The sequence below is a fragment of the Tursiops truncatus genome, chromosome 1, assembly GCF_011762595.2.
Source record: "Tursiops truncatus isolate mTurTru1 chromosome 1, mTurTru1.mat.Y, whole genome shotgun sequence".
Classification (NCBI taxonomy): Eukaryota; Metazoa; Chordata; class Mammalia; order Artiodactyla; family Delphinidae; genus Tursiops; species Tursiops truncatus.
The window spans coordinates 71,281,673-71,305,439 of record NC_047034.1 but is presented as its reverse complement, the minus strand read 5'-3'; the positions used below and the strand labels follow the sequence as shown (position 1 = coordinate 71,305,439).

Here is a 23,767-nt window from a genome sequence, read left to right as displayed (position 1 = left end):
GGAGATGGAGGGGTGTGGCCTGCCCCCTCCATGGGAGCTAACCTGCTACTGGCTTGAGCTGTGAGTGCTGGAGCTGCAAGCCTAGGGTGAAGGTGTTGTTGGCAGAGAAAGGTGGGGACTGGTGTGATGACTTAGCTCCATGGCCAGCTGACCAGCTGTCTCAGGGTGGAGGGCCTGGCAGAGGAAGCAGTAGGAAAGGGCGGGCCCTCGAGGATGGAGATCTGGAAAGGACTCCCAGCGGCGGGAAAGGACTCACCCTGGTGGAGTCAAAGTCCTGTCTCCTTTCAGCCCAACATTTCAGTCAGCAATTGGGTGTGGGGACCATGCCATGCCCAGTAGAGGGGTTGCCCTCAAGGTGGCCCAGTCCAGAGAAGGGGTGGAGGTATAAATCCCAATGGGGCATCCAGCACTCTAATTTGGGGAGCACACAACAAGGAGCCCAAAGGCAGGGAATCATACTTGAGGTGGGCCTCGAAGGTGAAGTCCTGTTTTAGTTGAAGAAGGGGCACGCGGGTAAGAGCCTGAACTAACTACCCGCCAGAACTAAAGTACAGAGTCTGGAAAGTGAATCTCTCAGCCTGGAGGGAGAAACAGGCTGCATTTGGAAGGGGTCTTCTCGGCTCCCTGCTGGAGATGGGCCCGCCACCAGTGGCTCAGGTCAAAAACCTGGGTACCATCCTTGACTCGTACATTAGTCAGCTCAGGTTGCCATAACAAAACACCATAGACTGGGAGTTTCAACAACAGAGCTTTATTTTCTTACAGTTCTGGAAGCTGGAAGTCTGAGATCAGGGTGCCAGCATGATCTGTTTCTGGTGAGAGCTCCCTTCCTGACTTGCAATCAGCCACCTTCTTTCTGTTGACCTCACTTGGCAGAGAGGGCGAGAGTGAAAGCGAGAGCAAAAGAGGTGGGGGGAGCTCTCTGGTGTCTCTTCTTATAAGGGCACTGATCCCATCATGAGGGGGCCACTCTCATGACCTCATCTAAACCGAATTATCTTCCAAAGACCCCATCTCCAAATACAGTCACCCTGGGGGTTAGCACTTTGACGTATGACTTTAAGGGCACACAATTCGGTCCATAGCAACTCCTTTCTCTCTCCCCTCATATCCAATCCTTCGGTAAACCTTGTCAATTCTACCTTCCAAATATTGGGCTGACCAAAAAGTGCGTTCGGGTTTTTCGTAAGACGTCAAGGAAAAACCCGAACGAACTTTTGGGCCAACCCAGTACGTCCAGAATCTGACTGCTTTCTGCACTGTTACTGCTACCGTCGGCTCTTGCCTGGGTTGCAGCAGTGGCGTCTGGACTGGTTACTTGCTCCCCAGACAGCCAGAGGAATCCTTTAAAATAATACATCAGGTCATATTATTTCTCTGCTCTTAACCCTTCAAATTGCTCCCCGTTATCCTTACGGTAAGGTCCAAACTCCTCACCAGGGCCTTGAGCCGTCTGTGTGCTGGCCCCCGCTACCCGTCCTGCACTGCCCCATGTCTCACTGAGCTCTTGTCACACTCCTTGCTGTTCCACCTCAGGGGCAGTGCATTTGCTGTTCCCTTGGCCTATCAGTCTGTAAGATCCCCTCTCACTTCCTTCCATCCCTCCTGAGGCCTTCCCTAGCAATCCAGTCTAGCAGCATCCCTGTCACTCTATCCTCTAGCCCAGCTTTGTTTTCTTCAACAAACCTCTCGTGACATCTTATGTATCTATTTGTGTGTGTTTATTGTGCGTCTCCCCCACTAGAACAGCAGCTCCATGAGGGCAAGGACGATACCTGTTTGTTCACTGCCAGGTCCTCAGGGTTGAAAGCAGGGCCTGCTTGACCTTGCAACGCATGGCTCAATAAATAGCTACGAAATGAACGGCTGAATGGTCATGACCTTGCTTAACAGCATTAAGAGACTCAGATCCCACATTCTCCTCTGTGTCTCAGGAGCTTGGTACGCTGGTGGGGCTGCAGGAGGGAGATCAGAGCAGACAGCCCACGTCCCTAGATGTGCCCCAGGGAGGCTGAGTCTGATCACAGCCCAGTCTGATCACTCTTCTGCAGCTCCTGTCAAACCTTATGGAACCATCTTACCACCTCCATCCCGGCTGCTTCAGGCCCGGGGCAGAGAAGATGTGCTTCCAACCTTTACAATTGTCCTGTCCTGGGTTGTATGTAAAGAATATTTCTATCCAACTGCTCCCTTTCCAGAGAAGAGAGGTGTTCATCACAAAGTGTCACTCACTTTTGGGGAGGGGAGGATGGGACTGGCCTAGGAGAGCAAGGGTCCAACACCAGGATGCCTGAACAACAGCTTCTGGCAGAGGGAGACGTAGTAGGGCTTGAGCCGGCTTTCCTGGCTTGTCCAGGGCAGAGTGTGGTTTTGGTTGGTTTGGTGGCAGCAGCAGAATCCTTAGGAGAACTGAGGAAAGGAAGCTGGGGTGGGGATGTGGCTTCTCATCTCCCCGCTCCCTTTAACTGCTGTCACCTCCGCCTGACCCATTTCTAGATGCAATTCCACTGCACCCTAGATTCCCTCCCAGCTTTTCTCTCTCTCTCTCTCTCTTTTTTTTTTTTTTTTTTTGCCTGTGCCACATGGATTGTGGGATCTTAGTTCCCCGACCAGGGATGGAACCCTGGCCCTCGCAGTGAGGGCTGAGTCCTAATCACTGGACAGCCAGGGAGGTCCCCCCTGGCTCTTCTCTTAAGTGGCTCCAGTCAGGCACTTGAGAGTTAACCGAACACAATTATATTTTTAAAACTAAGGACTGAGGGACTTCCCTGGCTGTGAGTGCTGACCAACAGTCACAACCATGGCTGTACTATTGAAGACGTACTACATGTCACGTGATTTGTGGACCTTAATCCTCACAACAACCCCTGTGGGGTTATTACTATTCTTATCTCCATGTAACAGATGAGGAAACTGAGGTTCAAGGCATGGTAAGCAACTTCTCCAAAATCTCTTTTGGACAGAGCTGGGACTCTGACCTCTGTCCCTCTCATTCTGAGGCCACACTCTCACCTTCTGCTCTTTGCTGTCTTTCAGAATTTTACTGTTCAGGAATTGATCACAGACCCCCAACAGGATCGCAAGAATTGCACCACTGAAGCAGAGCTGCTGTCAGGCCTTGGGAACTGAGACGACATCTCATCCGTCTTGGCATCCTGAGAACAGAGCACGATTCTGCTCTGTTTGATGGTGATGGAACGTGGAGGATATTCCTCCAGAATCTAGCCCGTAGCGTAGCACCTGGCACATAGCAGGAATGCAAACAAAATGTATTACATGAGTGGAAAACATTTTAATTTGATATCACTGCCTTCTGACAAACTTTTTCCCCAAGGTATTGTCATTTTCATTTTACAGATGAAGAAACCTTAACAAACACAAGTAATCTGATTTTGGCAATCTTTTACATGGAAGTTGTTTTGGTGAGCCTCTGGGGACAGAAAGCCATATTTGATATTACCATTGGCTGTATGTAAACACAACAGTATTTTGTATGGTGCCACTGTGGCTGTGGTTTTGGGGAAAAAATGAGGTCTGGGATTTTCCACCCCCAGAAAATGGGTGCTGAGGAGTTCTCTAGTATAGTTTCTTTTTCTAGTTTCATACCAGACTGTTAGACAGAAAGGAATCCCCCTGTTCCACCTTACCTGTGAAATTAGGCCAGATCTCATGGTAAGCCTCACTTCCTCTGGGAAGCCTTCGCTGATCACCCCCAGCATGGGTTGGATCCCCATAGGACCTGTCTCCCCCACTATCACCTTGGCAATGCGATTGCCTGCTGATTCACTTGCATCCCCCCCAGATAGACCTCCCACCCCCACCCAGGGATATATCTCGTTCCACTGTATCTCCAGCCCCTAGCACCGTGTCTGGCACACAGTAGGTGCTCAATATATGTTTGTTGACTGAATGAAGGCTCTGCCTTCTCCCAAATCTCCTCTATTCAAGAGGTGTTGTGTCACAGGGGCTGCTGGTCTGATGGCCCTTTCTGAATATGCTTGTCCTAGGCCCCAGACTCTGCTGGTCACTGCCTCCAGCCGATGACAGGAAAACACATCAAGTCTGTGTCTGCCCCCTCCATCCTTTCCTGTCCCCAGAGGCGCATGTGCCCATAGTATGTTGGAGTCAGCAACCCATTTGCCCTCTCTGCTCAGCCAATCAGAACAATAATAACCATATCTGTTGACTGCTTATGAAAATGCCAATGCTCTACATCAATTATTTGTAATCTTCGTAACACTTCCACAAAGGGAATATTATTACTCCTATAGATAAGGAAACTGAGACTCAAAGAGAGCTCAACAATTTGCTGAGGTCACACAGCAAAGATGTATTGAATGAAGGAAGGAATGAACAAACAAGTGTCTTACTGATTCTGGTGCTTTGCTGTTTTTCTCTTTTGTTCCCCATAAACACTGGGGATAGCTTGATGGAGCAAAAGGACCCAATTGGCTTTGGGGATTCCTGAGCCAAGAGAGCAGGGAATAGGGAGGAGGTGACCCCAGTAGAGAACAGCTCCAAGCAGCCCCGAGTTACTCAGTAACCCAAACCCTGGTCCCCGTGGACAGCCTGGCCAGGCTGGGCCAGGGCAAGCAGCAGACACCAGTTCCCCTTGGCCACCCTCAAGTGCCCAGCTGGTCACAGCTGGAAACTGGAGATGGAAGGTCAAAGATTGGGCAGACCCCAGGCCGGGCAGGTTGGGAGCTGGTGACAAAGTTTGGGCCCTGAGAGGAGGTCGGGGTGGAGGAAGGGGTGAGAGGTGAAGCCCCCCCATTCCATCAGAGTTTTCAGGGCCAGAGAAGGCAGGAGGAAGGGCCAGGGGCCCTGACAGCACTTGGCAATCCAAAAGAAAACCATGGACTGAGATTCTCCATAGTGGGTGGTGGGCCAGGGGAGCCCGCACAGGTGTAGGCCTGCCAGGAGAGCCCTCAGAAGGGGCGGGTGGGCCAGGGGGACCCTCAAAAGGGGAGGACTGTCAGGGTTTTGCTCTCTGTTGAACCAGGGATGATACCAGATGGTACTCATTAGTTGTTAAAATACCAAGATCCAGGGCTTCCCTGGTGGCACAGTGGTTGAGAGTCCGCCTGCTGATGCAGGGGACACGGGTTCGCGCCCCGGTCTGGGAAGATCCCACATGCCGCGGGGCGGCTGGGCCCGTGAGCCATGGCCGCTGGGCCTGCGCATCCGGAGCCTGTGCTCCGCAACGGAAGAGGCCACAACACTGAGAGGCCCGCGTACCGCAAAAAAACAAAACAAAACAAGATCCTCCTATAAAGATGGTATTTAGCAGTTCCCCAAAGGTCTCCAAGTATGCCCTCAAGAGGTTGGCCCAGCTATCCTGGCCCTTCCAGGAGGCTCCCTCTAGATCTCCCACAATCCAACAAATAAAGGGTTGACACCTGCCAGGTCTGTAGGCATCCAGGACCCAACCATGTTACACGTGTGGCTAGAACCTCAGGTCACAGCCCCAGGACCTGGCTTAGCATTGACGCTAAGTGAATATTCGTTGAATGAATGAATGAGCAACAGAGGAGAGGGAAAATCAAAGATTCAGAGGAATTCAGAGAGACTAAGAGAGACAACAGGTGAATAGAGATGGAGGAGGCTGGCATCAGGGTGGAGGCTCCCAGAAGATGCTGGGAAGGCCCAGCTCACTCCTTCTTTCTCTCTCGCATTCTGCTGCTTTTGAAGACTCTTCCCCTTAAGGGCCTGTCCAGTCCCTGCCTGTGCAACCCAGGGCAACCCCTGCTCCCAAACAGGGCTCAGGAAGCAGGCTGAACTTTTGGGGCAGAAGGCTGGACCTGGGAGGATACCCCAGATGCTGAATTATCTGAGAATCATTATCCAAAGGCTGCTGACCAGACATCTTCTCCTCCCCCCCGCCCCACGCCACCACCGGCAGAGGAGCTAGAAAACAGCCATCTTGCTGACCAAGAAGTGAGAGAGAGTCTCGGGGCCAGGGGCCACCGAAGGCCAGAGAGGCTGCTCAGCCTGGTAGAGCAGTGCTATCAGAGGCAGCTACCACCCTCCCATGCCTGCCTGGCTGGGCACCTAGAATCCAACTGTACCCCAGAGCCCATGCTGGGCCAGAGGATCAGGACCCTGAGGGGAGGTAGGGAGGAGGTGAACTGGGGAGAGGGCAGAAGGAGAAGCAAGGAGGAGGGTCAGGGACCCCTGTCACTCCTGTCCCTTCCAATTCTCGAGAAGGGGCAACCCCCATTCCTAGGAGGAGCCCTACCCTGCATCAGTTCTGGGCAGTGGCTGGTCCCTATGGGCCTAGGCCACATCCCCTAAGAATGGCAGCTCCTCCTTCAGGCCGAGGTCTGAGACATCTTTGCAAATACCCACAAGTCCGTCCCACACAACAACCCCTTCAGACAGCTGGGGTTAGGCTACGGGTAGTGTAGACAGAGGGCCTTCCCCACCACCAGCCCCACTGGCCTTCACGTTTTCCTCTTTGAAGCCCCTGTGGCCTCTGGGAGTCAGAACCAATAATGTGAGGGTCCTCCATCTGTTTAGAGGTCTCCAGGGGCCTGGCACCCACTGGGTAGAGGCCACGTACCTCTGCCTGCTGATACCCACCCCTGGCCTCAGTTCCTGAGCACCCTGAACGTGTGCACGGTTTCTGCTTATGTGGGTCCCCTTCTTGAAACATCTCCTCTTCTTTCTTTCTTCACTTACTCAGTTTCTAGGTTGGCCTTCCAGGCTGCCTTCAGACACCACCTCCCGGGAAGCAATTCTCCATCTTTGTCCCCTCCCTCATCCCCACTCCTGTGGGTTCTGCAGCCTCTCCTCTAGGCCCCCAGAGCCTCTGTGATTCCCAGGGTCACACATTTACCCCAGTGGTAATTCAGTTCTCTCCTAGGTGTCTCTCTCCCAACTGGACAGTGGCTCCTGGAGGGAGGGGTCATCTGGTTCATCTCTGAAGCCTGGTTCACAGTAAGTGCTCAATTAACAGCTGCCTCCTCGCTGTCTATCTACCAGGACCCCAGCAGATGCAAATCTTGCTTGTGTAACAAGGGTCTCTTGACTCTTAACTGAGAAGACCCTCCTGCCATCTAGCTTCCCTTCTTTCCAGCTGCTGGGGCAGCCCAGACCCTCTCATATCCACACTGGACGTGCAGGGAACCCAAGTGTCAGTTGGCCCCTGCCCAGCCTGCTCGCAGGTCCAGCCTTCTGACCTACAAGTGTGGTGGGATGCAGACGCGGGTGAGGAGGCTGAGGCTTGGGAGTGGGGTAAGGAACTCAACTGTTGAGGCTCAGACCTCCCCGGCCAGGTTAATCATCAATGCCTAGAGAGCCGGCTGTTCTTTATCTCCGTTCCCTATCGCCTTTTCAGTTGGGCAAAAGATTGAGTAATCCCTCTCCTCTCTCTTGTATTAACCCTGGAGGGGTTCGACCAGGGAAGTCTGAGCCTATAAGGCCGCTTATTCTTAGGGAAACACTCTCTAACAGCATGTTTGAGGGGGCGGGTGCCCTCCCTTCTTCCTCCCCCCCACCGCCCCCTGCGGTCCCGCAGCTGCGCCCCAGCAGGCAGAACATAGGGCGCCTCTCTAGGGTCATTTCCAAGGACCTGTCCCAACCGGAACGGCGCCAGGGTCAGCTGCCTCAAAGGAAAGAGGACTTGGGGGTACAAACGCCCCATCGCCTTCCACTCCTTGCCCCACCTCAGGCCTGGGACACCGCCCACCCTTCCCCGCCTCCCGGGCTGGAGCCAGGAACTGCGGGCAGGTAAGCCACCTTGTGGGCGGGGCCTGGCTTCAGTGGGCGGGGCCTGGCTCGAGTGAAACCTGCCCGGCCCGCCCGGTGAGTGTCTCCCAGAGCCGCGCGCCAGGAGCCCTAGCCGGAGACGGAGACTCGCAGCCTCTATCCCATGGCCGGGTCTCCCCGCCGCACCGCGGGCCGGCGACTGCAGCTGCCCCTGCTGTGCCTCCTCCTCCAGGGCGCCACCGCCATCCTCTTTGCGGTATTTGTCCGCTACAACCATGAAACCGACGCTGCCCTCTGGCACTGGCACAACCACAGTAACGCGGACAATGAATTTTACTTTCGCTACCCAAGTGAGTGCGGGTGAGGGCACGGGGAGAGCTAAGGCCCTAAGCTCCCCCGATGTCTTGGGAGGGAGCACTTGGATGCCCAGATCTAAGGTGCCCCAGATTTATTATAATAACACCCTTTCACTAGCGTCTGCCACGTTCCAGGTATTATGCTGAGGGCGGCACGTGCATTTTTTCTCCTTTAGTCTATGAAGTAGGCAAAGATGGGGAAACTGAGGCTCAGAGAGGCTAGGTGGCTGGTTCAGGGTCTTGCTGTCAGAATTGAGGGAGCTGGGATTTGAACCCAGATCTGAAGCCCCAGCTTTACCTACTCTCTTGTTGGCCTAGTTGGGCTTTGCTGGGCTGTTCAGAGACTTTGCCTTTCCTGGGGCCTCCACCCTGACCACAGGGAAAAAATCATCTGGGCAGGGGAGGTAGGGAGTGGGGCACAGGGGGCAGTGATGGTATTAGCTGTGAAGGCAGCCAAGACTAGTGGACTGAGACATTTCTTCCCCAGTCCCCCAAAGCTGGTCCTTCCAGAGCCAGAGAGAAAATGATGTAACTATCCACCAGCCAATCACAGAGTAGCAGCCCCCCAGCCCTGCGAAGGAGGCAAGGCAGGGTCATTAGCCCATTTCACCCAGGAGGAAGCTGAGGCTCAAAGGGGTTGTGATTTGTTCATGATCACCTACCATGTGAGTGACAGAGCTGGAACTAGGACTCAGCCATCCTCAGGTCCTAGCACCACAGCTCACCTGCCTGCTGACAAGGCCCAGGAAGGAGAAGGTTAAGCCCCTGCCCCCTGTTGTGGACAGAGCCTTTCCCTCAAGATTGGGGACCCAACCTTGTGACTCAGGCCCTGGGCAGCTGGGACCAGATCTCCCAGACTTCATCACAAATGTTTGACTAGGTCTCTAAGCCTCAGTTTTCCCCATCTGAGCAATGGGGAGAAAGATGCCTCCATTTGAAGGATATCCATTCAAATGAGGCCCAGAATGTGAGAATCTCCTATAAAAATCCCAGGCTGTTATTACCCTACTTTCTGTATGCAGAGCTGGTGGCAGTGTGTCCCCACCTGACCCTCTCCCAGCCCCAACCCCAAGAAAATGAAGCTCACAATGCTGAGGATAGAGAGGGTGAGGTGGAGGCTTGGACCTGGGCATAAAGTGCCAGAATACCGGCCATCCTAGGCCGAGGGAGGGCTACAGCTCCTCCCGCCCCACATTTCACCCCAATTCTGGCTGCATGAGGTGAGCCATGGATGCTGGAATCAAAGCCAGAGCCACAGAGCTGGGATGGCAGACTCTTGGGGTCATACGTTTGTCCACAGAGATGGGGAGTTGGGCAGGGACAGTCCACAGGCTGAGAGAAGTAAGCTCTTGTCCTAGGGTCTGACCTGGCTGCCTGCCGTGAACCCCCATTTGCTTCTCCCATGGGCCTCAAGGCCTCCAAGCCCTGCTTGCTTCACAGTCCTCCCTGAAACCCCCAACCTCTCATCCCTCTGCTGCAATGGTAGGCTCTCCTGGATGCACAGTTTTCCGTCCCTGGATTGCAATAAGAGGAATAGCAGTGGGAATCCTACCTCTTTTTCTGCACTAGGTTTCTATCCCTGTGGACTTGGGACCCTGGTGCAGGGATGGGTTGGGGAGGAGGGAGGTGTGAGGTCCCTGGAGCGTGGGGCTTTGATGAGCCAAGTCTTCACCTATCCCTGTGTCCTGGAGAAGTGGTCAGGGCCAGAGGGTGGTGTAGCCACTGCCCTTTGATTTGGGAGATGAAAGAGAGTTTTGCCGCTGTTGTTTAGCTGTGGGACTAGCCAATGTCAAATGCGTGACTGCTCTGAGTATCTGTCTGTGACCTCTATAGGAAGGGCCTTTAGAGCTCATCTGATCCACTCCTCTCAGATGTGGAGAGAGAGCCAGAGAGGTCATGTGACTGCCCAAGATCACACAGCAAGTTAGCCAGCCTAGAACCGGGTCTCTTGACTCCCCATCTGCAGACTTTCCCCCACATTACAAACTTCTATCCTATGAGGCAAGTAATGGAAAATAAGAAAGGGGGAAAACTAATACAACATGTAAAGCAACTATACTCCAATAAAAAAAAAAGAGAGAGAGAGAGAGAAAGTAAGAAGGGGAGAAACTAGGGGAAAAGACTAGGCATACAGGGGACACAGAAGCAAAGATGAGAAAGGGTTCTAAGAAAAAATACGGACAGGTTCTTTTTTATATATCTCTGAGACCTGACTTGCAAGGAGAGGGATTTAGGACAAATGGAATCAGGATTTTCTTGAGGTGGGGGCAGGGGGAAGTGACTGGGACCAGAGTGGTTTGTGACTTTTCTAGGAGAATACAGCCCTATCTGCCCTCTTAAAGGCACGTGGGGGTAGAGTGGTGGGGGCAGATGGCCTCCCCAGCTTACCACTCCCTTTTTCCTGCTTCTCACATTTTATATCCCCACTTTACAGATGAGGAAACTGAGGCTTAGAGAGGTTAAGTAGCTTGTCCAAGATCACACGGTGAGAAGTGGAGGGGGGAGGTGCTGGAATTTAAATCCAGCTCTGTCAGATGCTAAAGCCCCAGCTTTAACTGTCCCCTTGTCCCACAGTCTGACCTTGTTCAGGAGTCATCTGGTGCGGTTGGGGAAGGGCAATAAGGGAGGGAGGGAGGGTGATAGGTGGCCCTAGAGGGCTTTTATCTTCTCTCCAACCAAAGGTGCATGGGTTTGGTGGGGGTGGGGATGTGATGGAAAACAGGCTCCATCCTGCCCAACCCAGGGATCCCCTGAAGGGAATGTTGAGGGGTCATCTCATCTATGCCCCTGCCTCCAGCTGGAATAGCCCCTTACCCACCACAGTCCATGGAGAATGTCTGTGTGGAATGTTCCACAGAGTGGAATGAGTAAAGGAGATTTCTTGATGTTTAGGCTCCAGGTGAAAGACCAAGGGATTGAGTTTTGATTCCAAACAAACCCGGGGTGGGAGATGTAAATATTACTGCCTTTTAAGACAAGTTCTAGAGCGGTTTCGGCATGAAATGGGCATGACCCAGCCCCTTTTGTTGCTTTGTTATCCTTGGGCAAAAGGACAGACCTGGCACCCCCTTTACCGTTTGCACAAGGAGAAAACAAGTCAGGCCGTGAGGCTAAAAGAACTAAGGCTTCGGGCTGAGTTCTAAAAGATACTCTCCTTTTCTGTTGGGTTTTAAGATCTGAGAGGGAAGAGAGATCTGGGTGATTTGGGGAGTGAGTTGGGCTGGAAAAGTGGCACAGTGGTGGAGACATTTAGTGAGGCCAGCGGACCTCCAGACCCTCACCCACTTGGCCACTGGGGCTGGCAGCTGAGCTGTAGACCTCCAGTTCCAACATGCACCCCACCCTCTGCCAAGGGCTTGCAAACTCATTTCCTATCAGCCCATACACAGCACACACACACACACACACACACACACACACACACACACACACAAGCAGAAAAATTTGCTTCTCTCAAAGTCGTTGATTACATTCTAAAGTTCAGTAATAAATTTTTGGCTTGTTGGTCCTTCACCTTTAAACAAAAAAGGTGATTGTGATTTTCTTTCTTTGTGATCTGCCTCTTTGTACAAGACACGCGATCATTTACAACAAAAACGTGAATAAGAAAAGTATAGAAGCAGTACACAAATAAGGAACACTGTGAAGGCCTACAGTTGTTATAGTTGAAATTCCTGTAGCTCTGAGCGTCCAGGCAGCTAGGAAAAAGGGGTAATATGGTCAGTTATGTGTTCTCATCAGAACCAAGGAAGCCTCACATATGTGATTCTTTGATCTTTTGATGGCTGTCCTCCACCGACAGCTCTACATTCGCAGAGCCTGGTGCATGACTGCTTAGTAAACATCTATCACATGAATGAGGGAAAGCAAACCAGCTCCTGGTTCCTCAGGGGAAATGACATTTCCTAGTACTAAGTTCCAGGAGAAATTTCTCACATGGAGCTATGAAAGGAGAGTTTATGGTCGTGGTTGACCCTGTTTCTCAGTAAGTTATTTACAACAAATGCAATAATGCACTCAAGTGTTTCTCTAGTATTTCTCAATTAAAGCCAAAGATAGCACAGCATTATGGATACATAGACCCAAGACGAAGGAAACAGGACTAGATGCACTGGCTGAACATCATAGTAGGTTGTGTTTCAAACCCTATTTACAAGTAGATGGGGGGAGGGGTACAGAACAAACTAATACAAAAGCAAATTGTTGTATTTATCTCATTTTCACTATTACTGTTTATTATTTTAGATCTTTTTACACAGAATAGAAAGCAAACAGAAAAGACCCCAAATCTCCCTGCCCAGAAACCCCACCGACACTTAAAAAAATTCAAGTGATTCATCTATAAAATTAAAACATTCAAAGTATAGAAAGAAACAAACTATAGGGTAAAATCCTCCTTCCCGGAGTGGCCATATTGCACACCTCCGGGGGGCATTATTTGCTCCAGAGTTGTACAGCTCAGCAGCCCTGCCCCCTCCCTTCAATTTCTTTTCTCTGAGATAATCTCTGTTAACAATTTAAAGTTATTTTTGTAAATTAATTTATAAAATTTAAAATCCTGAAAATGGAGAGGTATAGATTCTGAAGTATGAGGAATGGAGGGTAGACATCAAGAAGGACTTCCGACAGAAAGGGAAAATTTAAGAAAACCCGGCAGGGGAAGAGAATTTCCAGCACAGAGGGCAGGGACTGTGCCAGGAAAGAACACAGGAAATGTTGGACTTCTCACTGGTTGTAAGCAACCCAGGGATAGGGCAAATGAGTGGGGCAGAGAAGAGAGCGGAAGGCTCTACTCTCTTGCTGTGACCTGGCGACAGCAGGGATGGTCTGGGTCCCACTGCTCCAAGCTGGCCAGCTCTGCATGGGGTATCCGGGCTGGGAGGCCGGCCATGTCCAGGGAGTTTTATAGGCTCGGCTCCAGCCTCAGGGCGGCCCTGGCTTGTGAGAGCTGGGGGCGCTGGCAGGATGGCTGATTGGTGGATGGGTGGCAGCCTGAGCAGCCCTGAATGCCCCCTCCACCCTGCAGGCTTCCAGGATGTACACACCATGATCTTCGTGGGCTTCGGCTTCCTCATGGTCTTCCTGCAGCGCTACGGCTTCAGCAGCGTGGGCTTCACCTTCCTCTCGGCCGCCTTTGCCCTGCAGTGGTCCACACTCGTCCAGGGGTTCTTCCACTCCTTCCACCATGGCCACATCTATGTAGGCGTAGAGAGGTGGGCAGTGGCGGCCACCCTGGCTCCCCTGAGGTCTACCTGGGAGGCCCCTGTCCAAGGGACCCAGCTCAAACCCAGTCCCTCAAGTCTGCTCCCTGACCCAGGTTTTTGACCCATCCGTTGATTTCTTTTAGGAGCCCTGCCTATTCTGTTGCCTGATATCTTCTCCCATCCTCGAGCCCCACCTCCCCATTTCTTTAGGCCCCTTATTACCCAAGAGATGTTGGGAGGATAGATAGTGTCATGGAAAAGGGCAGGGTTCAGAGGAGCTCTTGATTCAAGATCTGGTTCTTCCACCTGTTGTGGGCTTTGTTTGCTAAGGCCCAGAACCTCCCTGAGACTCTGTTTCCGCATCCACAAAAAAGGCGAGGTGATACCTTCCTGCCTACCAGGGAAGAGCTTAGGTGGGTAGGCTCATTGCCTCCTCCCCTCCCCCCACCCCCCAGGGCTGCCCTCGCTTCCAGCCCCCTCTCACCCTCCCCATCCCAACCCCCCAGCATGATCAATGCTGACTTCTGCGCTGGGGCTGTGCTCATCTCCTTTGGTGCCATACTGGGCAAGACTGGGCCGGCTCAGCTTCTGCTCATGGCCCTGCTGGAGGTGGTGCTGTTTGGCCTCAACGAGTTTGTGCTCCTTAGTCTCCTCAGGGTGAGTCTGGATGGGGATGGGGTGAGGAGTGGGAGTGGCCAGGGCCAGGCCCTGAGCAGGGAGGGCGTGGGGTAGGGGCAGGGGCGAGGGGCTGCCCCTCCACCTCAGCTCCACCTCCCCAGGTGAAGGATGCAGGAGGCTCCATGACTATTCACGCTTTTGGCGCCTACTTCGGGCTGGTCCTCTCCAGGGTCCTCTATAGGCCCCAGCTGGAGAAGAGCAAGCATCGCCAGGGCTCCGTCTACCATTCGGACCTCTTTGCCATGATTGGTGAGGCCTGCTGAGGTGTGGTGGGTACGGGGCCGGTTCATCTCCAGGCCTGGTCTTGGGGTGCCACCTAGAATCCTTGGGGCTCTGGCTGGGAACTCCCTACCAACTCGGATTCTTCCACCAGAGCCCCGGGAATACGTGCTCACCATTCTCAGTAGTTTTATGACAGGTTCTTAGAACTCAGCACTGGGGTATGCACATGCCCTGAGATCCATCCTAGGGGCCTTTCTCAATCGAAGTCTGAGGGCACCAGTCTCTGTTGAAGACCTCCAGGGTCCCCACTACCGACAGTTAGATACCAGACTCCTCAGCCTGGCGCACCCACCCCTGCAGGATCTTGGCTACTCCTCCCCCCCTTGCCCCCTCCCCACTCACTCTCCCCACGCTCTCTCTCCAGCCAGACTCAGCTTCTCCCCATCTCTAACCTCCAGGCTTTTGTCCCTGGGGCTGCGTCCCACCTCCTGAGGTCACGTCCTCTCAGGGGATTTCCTGCACTCTCAAGGGGGAGGAGGAGAGGTCGTAGGTCACGCCGGCGAGCAGTAGGGTCTGACCTGCAAGCCCCATCATCACCACCTGTTTCTCCTAAGCGCATACCTCTGCCTTGGCCTCTGCTCCTCTCTCTTTATTCACTAATGAGTCAGGAAAGGAAATCCGTATTTTATGGGGTTTTTTTTTGCGGTACGCGGGCCTCTCCCGTTGCGGAGCACAGGCACCAGACGCGCAGGCCCAGCGGCCATGGCTCACGGGCCCAGCCGCTCCACGGCATGTGGGATCTTCCCGGACCGGGGCACGAACCTGTGTCCCCTGCATCGGCAGGCGGACTCTCAACCACTGCGCCACCAGGGAAGCCTTATTTTATGTTTTTGAGGGTAGTATTGAGTAGTGACCGAAGTGCCCGTTCTTACATTAAAAAGAGACTGGTTTTGTATTTCTTGCTCACCTCTGGGTTTGTTGTGAAATAGAGCATGTGGAATCCTAGGTCAGCTGAGGCCTCCTTGCCCTTTGAGACTCAGATAAGTTTAGCTTGAAGTCCAAAGGCTTCCCCAAGATGTCTGTGCTTTCCTGCGAGGCTTACATTCTCAGATCTCCTCTGCCTCCCAGCTTCTTCCAGACAGGAAAACTGGCCTCTTCCTCGATTCCTCCCAAAACTCTTCTCAGAAGATGCATGTGTATGTGTGGTAGATTTTAATCAGACTGTGGAGGTGCAGAAGTTACATCGCAACCCAAGGACCACTCAGGACTAAGGGGCAGTCTCTCAAGCCTCTTTGCTCTGCTGACCCTACCCTACCGGGTCCCCAGCTCCCCTTCACCTGCCCTTGGCCCCTCCCCCTCTCCCTCCAGGACTGACCTGGGACCCGCAGGCAGGGCATATGTCCTTACCCCAGATGCGCAGGCCCAGCCCATCGGTGCTCATGGCAGGGCCCACCCTCTCCAGGGGGCAGTTGAGGTTATAAAACAAGTGATTTTCCTCTTATGTATATCAAGTACCAGATTAGTGCCTGACATGTGGTGCCCTTTGCCTTTTTTTTCTTTCCTTTTCTGATACTTAAAAAATCTCGGGCTTCCCTGGTGGCGCAGTGGTTGAGAGTCCGCCTGCCGATGCAGGAGACACGGGTTCGTGCCCTGGTCCGGGAAGATCCCACATGCCGCGGAGCAGCTGGGCCCGTGAGCCATGGCCGCCTGGCCTGCGCGTCCGGAGCCTGTGCTCTGCAGCGGGAGAGGCCGCGGCAGTGACAGCCCCGCGTACCGCAAAAAAAAAAAAAATCTCAACCCCCTGTGGTTTTCAATCAAGGAGCTCCCTTTTGTGCCAGTACCCTGCGATAGCTACCATTTGTTGAACATTTAGTACTGGCTAGGTCATGCGCTATGCACTTGGGATGTATCACCTCATTTAGTCCTCACTTTATAAAGTGGGTATCACTATCCCCACTTCACAGATGAGAAAACTGAGGCTGCTGAGGGTAGGTGACTTGAGTGCAGTTACACAGCTTGTGCCTTGTGGGGGAGTCACCTCCTTCCTCGCATTCTGCCTGCCTGCCCACCATTTAGGGACCATCTTCCTATGGATCTTCTGGCCTAGTTTCAACTCTGCACCCACTGCGCTGGGGGATGGGCAGCATCGGTCGGCTCTCAACACGTACTACTCCTTGACTGCCAGCACCCTCAGCACCTTCGCCTTGTCAGCCCTTGTCGGGAGGGATGGGCGGCTGGACATGGTATGGGGGAGAGGCTTGGGAGAGGCAGAGGGAGGGACCGGGAGGCGGGGGAAGGATCGGAGACCCTGCAAGGAGGATTCTCCAGGGGAACAGGTAACGGCACAGGCATAGGGGGCTCCATCTGCACTGGAGGCGTTGGGTCAGAGCATGAGGTGATGACAGGATAGCAGGAGAGTTAGAGGGTTAGATGGTGGGGGGACTTCAGAAGCAGTAGGTGCCACTGTGGTGGGCGGGGTTGGGTTGGGTGTGGGTGTGACGATCTGAAAGGGCCTCCAACGCCTTGTTCTTCTGTGCTCCCTTAGGTCCACATCCAGAATGCCGCACTGGCCGGAGGGGTTGTGGTGGGGACATCGGCTGAAATGATGCTGACACCCTTTGGGGCTCTGGTAGCTGGCTTCCTGGCTGGGACCGTCTCCACACTGGGGTACAAGTTCTTCACGGTACAGATGCCTCTTGGGCCCTGGGCAGAAGAGGGGGTCTTCGGAGTGCACACGAGACTCATTATTGTTGTCCTGTTCTCCAGCCCACCCTTGAGTCAAAACTCAAAGTCCAAGACACGTGCGGTGTCCACAACCTCCACGGGATGCCTGGGGTCCTGGGAGCGCTCTTGGGGGTCCTTGTGGCTGGACTGGCCACCCATGAAGCTTACGGAGATGGGTGAGTTCTCCCCACCCTCACCCCCCATCCCCAGTGGAATCGTTATCCCCCTTGAACTAAGTCCCTCACTCTCTTCCTCCTATTGTGGACCAACAAGAAAAAGCTGTCTATTTTCTTTCATTCATTCATTCATTCATTCCTCTACCTCCTGGGAGCTGAAGAAACTGGAGTGAACAAGACTGGGGACTGCCTTCTTGGTCCTCACTCAAGTGCAGCAGAAGGTCATTGAACAAATGATTTCAATAGTGTTATTACTAAAGGGTCAGGTAAGAGATACTGACCCTTAGGATAGATTTTTGCACATCAGGGCTCAGAAAAGAGGGCAGGCAAAAGTGACCCTCAAAGTGAGCCTTGAAAGGTGTGAGGGTGTTGCTGGCACAGGGGAGGTGGGAGGGTGTTCCAGGCTATGGGCCTGACTGGAGCAAAGGCCCGGAGGTGACTCAGCCTGGCAGCTCCCTTGAGGCCCTTTTGGCCGCTGCAGGAAGCGGTGCAGTGCACTGATGCACTGACCAGCCCTGGCTCCATGCTCCATCCCTGTCTCCCCCCACTCTCCCCTCCCTGCAGCCTAGAGAGCGTGTTTCCACTCCTAGCCAAGGGCCAGCGCAGCGCGACGTCTCAGGCCATGCACCAGCTCTTCGGACTGTTTGTCACACTGATATTTGCCTCTGTGGGTGGGAGCCTCGGAGGTGAGTGACCTTGGCCTGGGGGGGAGGGGGGGGATGGGCGTTGTGAGGAGCTCCAGGGAGGGCAGAAGACAGAGGAGGGGGTTTCTCTGGAGGAAGGGCCATTTCATCCCATCCCCCTGCCATTCATTTACTCACAGGTATCTGTTGAGCGCCTACTTTGTGCCAGGTGCAGGGTGGGGTTGTACATTTAAGGGGTAACTTCCTCCAGATAAGTAGGACAAAGTGGGTACTTGCTCCCTTCCGATGCCAAGGGAAGGTGGGAAGCCTGCTAGGGGCTGACAGATCCCTCTCCTCTGTGGCTTCCCTGTGCTGCTCCCTCTGCCCACTAGAGGGCAGCCCAACCTCAGGCTGAGGCCCTGAAGCGTGTAGGGCTAGGGGCAGGGAGGGAAGAGCCCTGCCTGTCTCATCACTAGACTGGAGCACAAAAACCTTCCACAGAGGCAGCCTGCCCACTGACGCCAGGTCAGGCAGTCCTTCCTGATATCTGGCCTTAGTCCTTTTGGCTTTCAGAATAAAACGTCTGATTGAGTATCCCCACCCTCCTGCTCCCACCCTGAGATTTTCATTCTCAAACAGGTTCAGCTCATTCATTCATTTAATTACTTACTCAATAAACGCTTTCTGCACCCCTCCTGGATAGGCGGCCACAGAAGGCTTATGAGCTGTGGTTCGTGACAGACTCACTATTTGGTCCGTTCCCAACTGTGCCAACTTGAATAAGTTATTTAACTTCTGTAAGCCTTGGCCCCCTTCTCTGTAACAGAGGGATCATATTCACCTTGCAGGGTTGCTGTGGTTGCTTAAGGAGGGCAATGCACGTCAAGCACTTTGCATAGGGCCTAGCAAAAGTCGGTGCTCGATAAATACCACTGTGATATGCCTGTGGCGGGCATCGCGTTGACCTCATGCCTCCTGGCTCCTCTGTGCCCGGTGGTATTGAGTGGCAGTCTCCCCCATGGGGTTGGCAAAAAGCCTCACACATGATCCCCTACTGCCACCAGGGCTCCTGCTGCGGCTGCCCTTCTTGGACTCCCCGCCAGACTCCCAGTGCTACGAGGACCAGGTTTACTGGGAGGTGAGATGTGGTTGCAGCCCCTCAGGCCCATGGGGCTCTCTCACCCTCCAACCTTCCCTTCCCTGCCGCACCTCCTCTGATCCAACGTGCCTCTTTCCTTCCTCGCTTGTCTCTTCTCCTCTGGGGTCCCTCCCTGAGCTGTGGTCTCCAGCCCCCTGGAGCTGCCCCTTCACCTGCTCCTCCATCCTTGCCCTCCAGGTGCCTGGGGAGCATGAGGATTTAGCCCAGGGACCTCTCAGGGCAGAGGAACTGGAGACTCGGGCCTAACTTGCTTCCAGGACTTGAAAGGACACTCTCCTTTTAGAATATGATGGCTGGCTACCGTTGGGAAGCTTTTCTTTCCTAGTTCCCATCACTTCTGCTGCAAGAAAGAAGACAGGAGCCGGAAGGAGCCTCCTTACCATAGGCAGCATTGGGGAAGGGGCTGTAACTAGTGTGGTGAGGGGAGAGCCTCACACAGCCCCACCCCACCGCCCCACGCCCTGCAAGTGAGGCACCCAAGTGACTGCTGATCCACTGGACCAGCATCACTCCGTTACAGTGAAGCCTGAGCCAGGGCCTGAAGGTGATAAATACCACGGTCACCGAGGACTCTCACTCCTTTTTTTGTGCACTTGGAATTTGGGGGGCTCCTCCTACCATCTAACTCACAATTTTGGAACCTCGGGTGAGAAAGGACCTTAGTGGTGACAATATCCTGCCTCCCTGGGTCCATGGAACTCGCCCTAGGATGCCGTGTTCTGCTAGGTGGATGCCCAGACTGGGCTTACCTGCCTCCAGAGACAGGAAGCTCATTCTCCTGCAGCAAGTGTGTGTTTGTTATAGGACAGACAGCTCAGGCTCCTGGAGAGCTCTTCCTATTCCAGAACGGCTGCCACTCTGACCCTCAACTTGGGTGGCCGCTGAACAGAGTAGGAAGAGGGCCCCTGCTGGGACTAAGAGGGGCATAAGGAGTTCTTTGCCACTAACTCCTCAGAAGCTGGAAGCAGCCAGCCCCCAGGCACCAACTTATGTCCCTGTCCCGAGTCTGAGGAGTGGGGACTAGGAAGGGCAAATGAGTTGCTGCAGAGAATGGGGCTTCCGTCAGCCCGAAGCCATCTGATCACCAGAGGGCGCTCCAGACCCAGCAGAGGAAGATGCGGCCTTTCTTGCCCCTCCATCCTCTACCAAGAATGGGAAGTCCTTCCTACAGCCTAACGGCATCCCTGTCTGCTTCAGCTCTGGTCCTCACTATTCATGCCACAAGACTTTTCTGAGCTCCCAGTCCCTACCACATGTCATTCCAGATCTCTCATTCAACAGAGAATCCATCCTGCCAGTAGACCAGAGCTCCTTTCCCAGCCCTGAAGTACTGGGACCCCCCTCTGCCCTCTCCTGCTCTTCCCTTCTGGCAGGAGTGAGCATGACTAGAGACCTCTTTCTCAAAACCAAAACCCATGCACACGTAGGAACCCAAGGAGGGATTGCTGAGGCCTAGTTCTGGGACAGGGGCAAAAGGTGCCCCCACAAGGCTCCATCCTCACTGTAGCTGAAGGGACTGAGTCTGGCTGGGGAAAGAGGTCAAGCACAGAGTTGAAGAAAAGCTGAGGAACAAGGAGGGAGGTTGAGAGAGAAGTGCCCCATGGGGACCACGCCTGCCCATGTGGCCCAAATATATTTGGTATATCCCTCCCCTTGAGCTCCCCTCCTTCCTCCACAGCCTCCCCTGACCATTGCTGGCTGGGGTAGGTATGTTGGAGGGAGATCCTTGTGCTGAGGCAGGATGACTGCTGAGATTGCAAAAAGGTACCCTGTCCTGTCAGCCCCTGCTGGGAGGGAGTCTGGGCAAGCAGAGGCCCATCCCCCATTTCACCCTGCAGAGCCATGGCTCTGCCTCTGCATGGATCCAGGTACAGCCAGCTGACCTGTTCTGCCCCTGAGCTCTCTGAGCAGTCCTCAAACAGAGATCTGAAAGACTTCTAGGAAGGAGAGACTTAAGGATAAGACCCTCCCTGCCCTTGCTTATCCTGGGTGGGAAAGGCTACGAGTATTCATTTATTACGCATACCACCAACATTTTCCCACTTGATCCTTTCCTTCTACTCTGGTTCTTTCTTGACCACAACCAACTCTCCTCCAGGCTTGACAGAAAGGGGCTGCTCTAGCCTAGGCTGGTCATTGCTACCATCTCAATCCAGGGAGGCTTCCTGGAGAAGTGACAACTGAACCCTCCCTGGGAGAGGGCAATTACCCAGCCAGCTTCTAAGGGAGGAAAGGCTACAGTTCCTAGGGTGGCCCACCAAGAGATCCCTGAGAAAGGGTGATGGCTGCCCGACAGGAGATGGCCCTGAATATCCCCTAACCAGACAGTTCAGGCTCCATCACCCCCATAAAGCCTCTCACGGCCTGGGAGACGCTGCTGAGCTCTACTGCAAGATACAGCACCCTAGGGCTTCCCTGGTGGCGCAGTGGTTGAGAGTCCGCCTGCCGATGCAGGGGACACAGGTTCGTGCCCCGGTCCGGGAAGATCCCACATGCTGAGGAGCAGCTGGGCCCGTGAGCCATGGCCGCTGAGCCTGCGCGTCCGGAGCCTGTGCTCCGCAACGGGAGAGGCCACAACAGTGAGAGGCCCGTGTACCACAAAAAAAAAAAAAAAAAAAAGATACAGCACCCTGGCTTCATGGCTCAGGGGACTCTGTCCTGGACTGAACTCTCCTAAACCAGGCCCTTGGTTTTTCCCTCTGCATTTCCTCCTCTCCCTCCCCCAGCTTTTCCTGCAGTGCCTAGCACCCTGGCGGGCAGTCCATAGATTGTTCGGTCCAAATGATGGACTGAGCCATCATTACTGGTTTGGGTCTGGGGGGTGATCGTCCCATTACTGCTTTCAGGCAGGGAGCTCAGAGGGCAGGGAAGGCAGGTATCCTTGGAGCCTCTCTGCTTCACCAAGGCTAAGCCCCTCCCCCATCTTTCCTGTAGCCCCTGGCTCAGCACCATTGGTTCCCCACACGGTGGCCCATCCATTCAGGCTGGGTTGACAGGGTGACAATGAACAGGTCAAGGAGATGGCGGGGACAGGGGCAAAGGGAGCTCCTTCCTCACCCCTTCAGGACAATGAGGCCTCTGCCCCTCAGGGACAGCCCCTCTGATCACCGCCATTATCACTCTCAATGCAGGACAATCAGACACTTGCCCACTCATGAACTCCGTCTGTCCAGCCCCAGTGCCTGAGCTCGGGGGACAATGATGGACGAGGACACTTGGCCCCTGCTCGCCTCCCAGGGCCCCACTGATGGGGAAGGTTGGCTGCGCTGGGGTCAGTGTCAAGCCAGCAGAGCCAGAGGCATTAGGAAAGGGTTTCTGGAGGTGGAGCTGTACGGGCTTGGCACAAGTATGTGTGGGCGACAACAGAGCTTCCTGCCCAGACATCTGGCTGGGAGGTCCAAGGTTCCCCACGCGCCTCAGGGTGCTTCTGTGCCTGTGTGGCCAGAGCCCCCTGGGCCGGGCCGGGAGCTAGAGCTGCTCCTCTGACCTCTGGAGGACCTGGCGCCCTGAACCTGCATAGCCTGGGGAAGGCCTGAGATGCCCCGTTGTTGGGATTCAAATCACGGCGCATGGTGGCCCCAGCTCAGGGAGGAATTAGACACGGCGTGGGTGTCCGAAGTGGGGGTCGGTGGCGGTCCCGGGACAGACTAACTCGGCAGCCGCGTCCCCCGCCCCACCTCACCCCAATATTTCTCTCCCACCGTCACGATCTCCCCCGCCCGGCTCTGCGCGCCCCGTCTCCTTTGTCTGGTCCTCCCGCCCGCTCCCAGCCGGGTCCTCCGCGCCGCCCCGCGCGCCCCGGCCCGTGCGCCCGCCGGCGCTGCCGCCGCCGCCCGGGAACAATGCGGGCCAATGTCTCCGGGCGGGCGAGCGGGCTATGCAAATGTCCAACGGCCTGTGAGAATCCCCCTCTGCCGCCGCCCCGGCTTCCACCGCCTGAAAGGGGCTGGCGGCCAGGCCCGGGTGGGGGAGGCCGTCCCTGCATAGGGATGAGCTGTCTTCCCGGAGCGCCCGCCCGGGACAGAGCGCTATTGTCTCCGTGCCGCCGTCTGATCGCCGATCGGAGTTCGCCAGCCCGGGGAGGAAGGAAGAAGGCGACCCAAACCACGCCTTGGGGCCAGGCAGGGGTGGTCACCTGTTCCCTCCATACCTACTCCTCTCCCCAAAGAGCCTTGACTTTGGGGTCAGACCTTGGTGGGCCCCCAACTTGGCACCCCACTCACACAAATCAGTTCATTTCTGAGCCTCGTCTCTTGGAGGTTAAACCTAGCCTATAGGTGATGCTCTTCCCATCCTCCCTACCTGTTAACTGCCCTCTCCATCTCCATCCATGTTTTCACATTACATTGACCAGAGGTGTCTCTGGAGCCAGTTCCCTTCCAGAACCTTGAGGGAAATACTCATAGTTTCCCCAAAGCAGGTTACTGGACAGAGATGCCCCCGAGGGATCCTCTGTGACTCGTGAGCCCCAGGCCCAGTCCAGGCCTCCTTCCTGCTTCCTTCTGCTGCCACCACCAGTTAAGAAGGCCCACCGTTTACTGGGAGAAGCCCTAGCCATGCAGGACTGAAAGAAGCTTCTCCAGTGATGTAGAGGTGCGGGGGAGTGGTTTGCCACAGAAAGTCCCCTCCCACAAGTGAAACGTGCATCCCTCTACCCCCAACCCAGGAGCTTGTGCCCATCTAACAGGTGGTATTGGCCCAACACTGGATAGTAGGCAAGGGACCCTATGCGGGAAGCAGAGTCCATTCTAGCTGGGAACTTGGCCTCTGCTCTTGTGTGCTTACAGGCTGAGCTCCAGTAACTGGGCTTTCGACTCTGCAAGGTGCAGGACCCGATTCCACCTTTTCTAAACTCCCACACAGGCTCATGATCAAGGGCTGATGCCACTCAGGTGGGAGCTATTTCAGAGATGGT

At 54.5% G+C, this 23,767-nt stretch overlaps 1 protein-coding gene across 13 annotated transcripts in view; it reads left to right on the top strand.

Annotated features, from left to right (window-relative positions):
- The window catches only part of RHBG (Rh family B glycoprotein), a 52,167-nt gene that overhangs the window by 2,860 nt on the left and 25,540 nt on the right, over positions 1 to 23,767 (top strand). For 2 of the 13 annotated variants that reach the window (XM_073806143.1, XM_073806148.1), the window contains 11 exons: positions 766 to 815; positions 2,754 to 2,930; positions 3,037 to 8,060; positions 13,093 to 13,279; positions 13,726 to 13,927; positions 14,050 to 14,197; positions 16,247 to 16,413; positions 16,716 to 16,853; positions 16,937 to 17,070; positions 17,635 to 17,756; positions 18,758 to 18,831. In XM_073806143.1, the coding sequence (XP_073662244.1) occupies positions 7,874 to 8,060; positions 13,093 to 13,279; positions 13,726 to 13,927; positions 14,050 to 14,197; positions 16,247 to 16,413; positions 16,716 to 16,853; positions 16,937 to 17,070; positions 17,635 to 17,756; positions 18,758 to 18,831 (1,359 nt within the window). In that variant the 5' untranslated portion in view covers positions 766 to 815; positions 2,754 to 2,930; positions 3,037 to 7,873. Of the gene's footprint in view, positions 1 to 765; positions 816 to 2,753; positions 2,931 to 3,036; positions 8,061 to 13,092; positions 13,280 to 13,413; positions 13,928 to 14,049; positions 14,198 to 16,246; positions 16,414 to 16,715; positions 16,854 to 16,936; positions 17,071 to 17,634; positions 17,757 to 18,757; positions 18,832 to 19,029; positions 19,421 to 23,767 lie in introns of those variants that run through there. The other 11 variants (XM_073806134.1, XM_073806140.1, XM_073806131.1 and 8 more) reach the window with 9 other exon arrangements.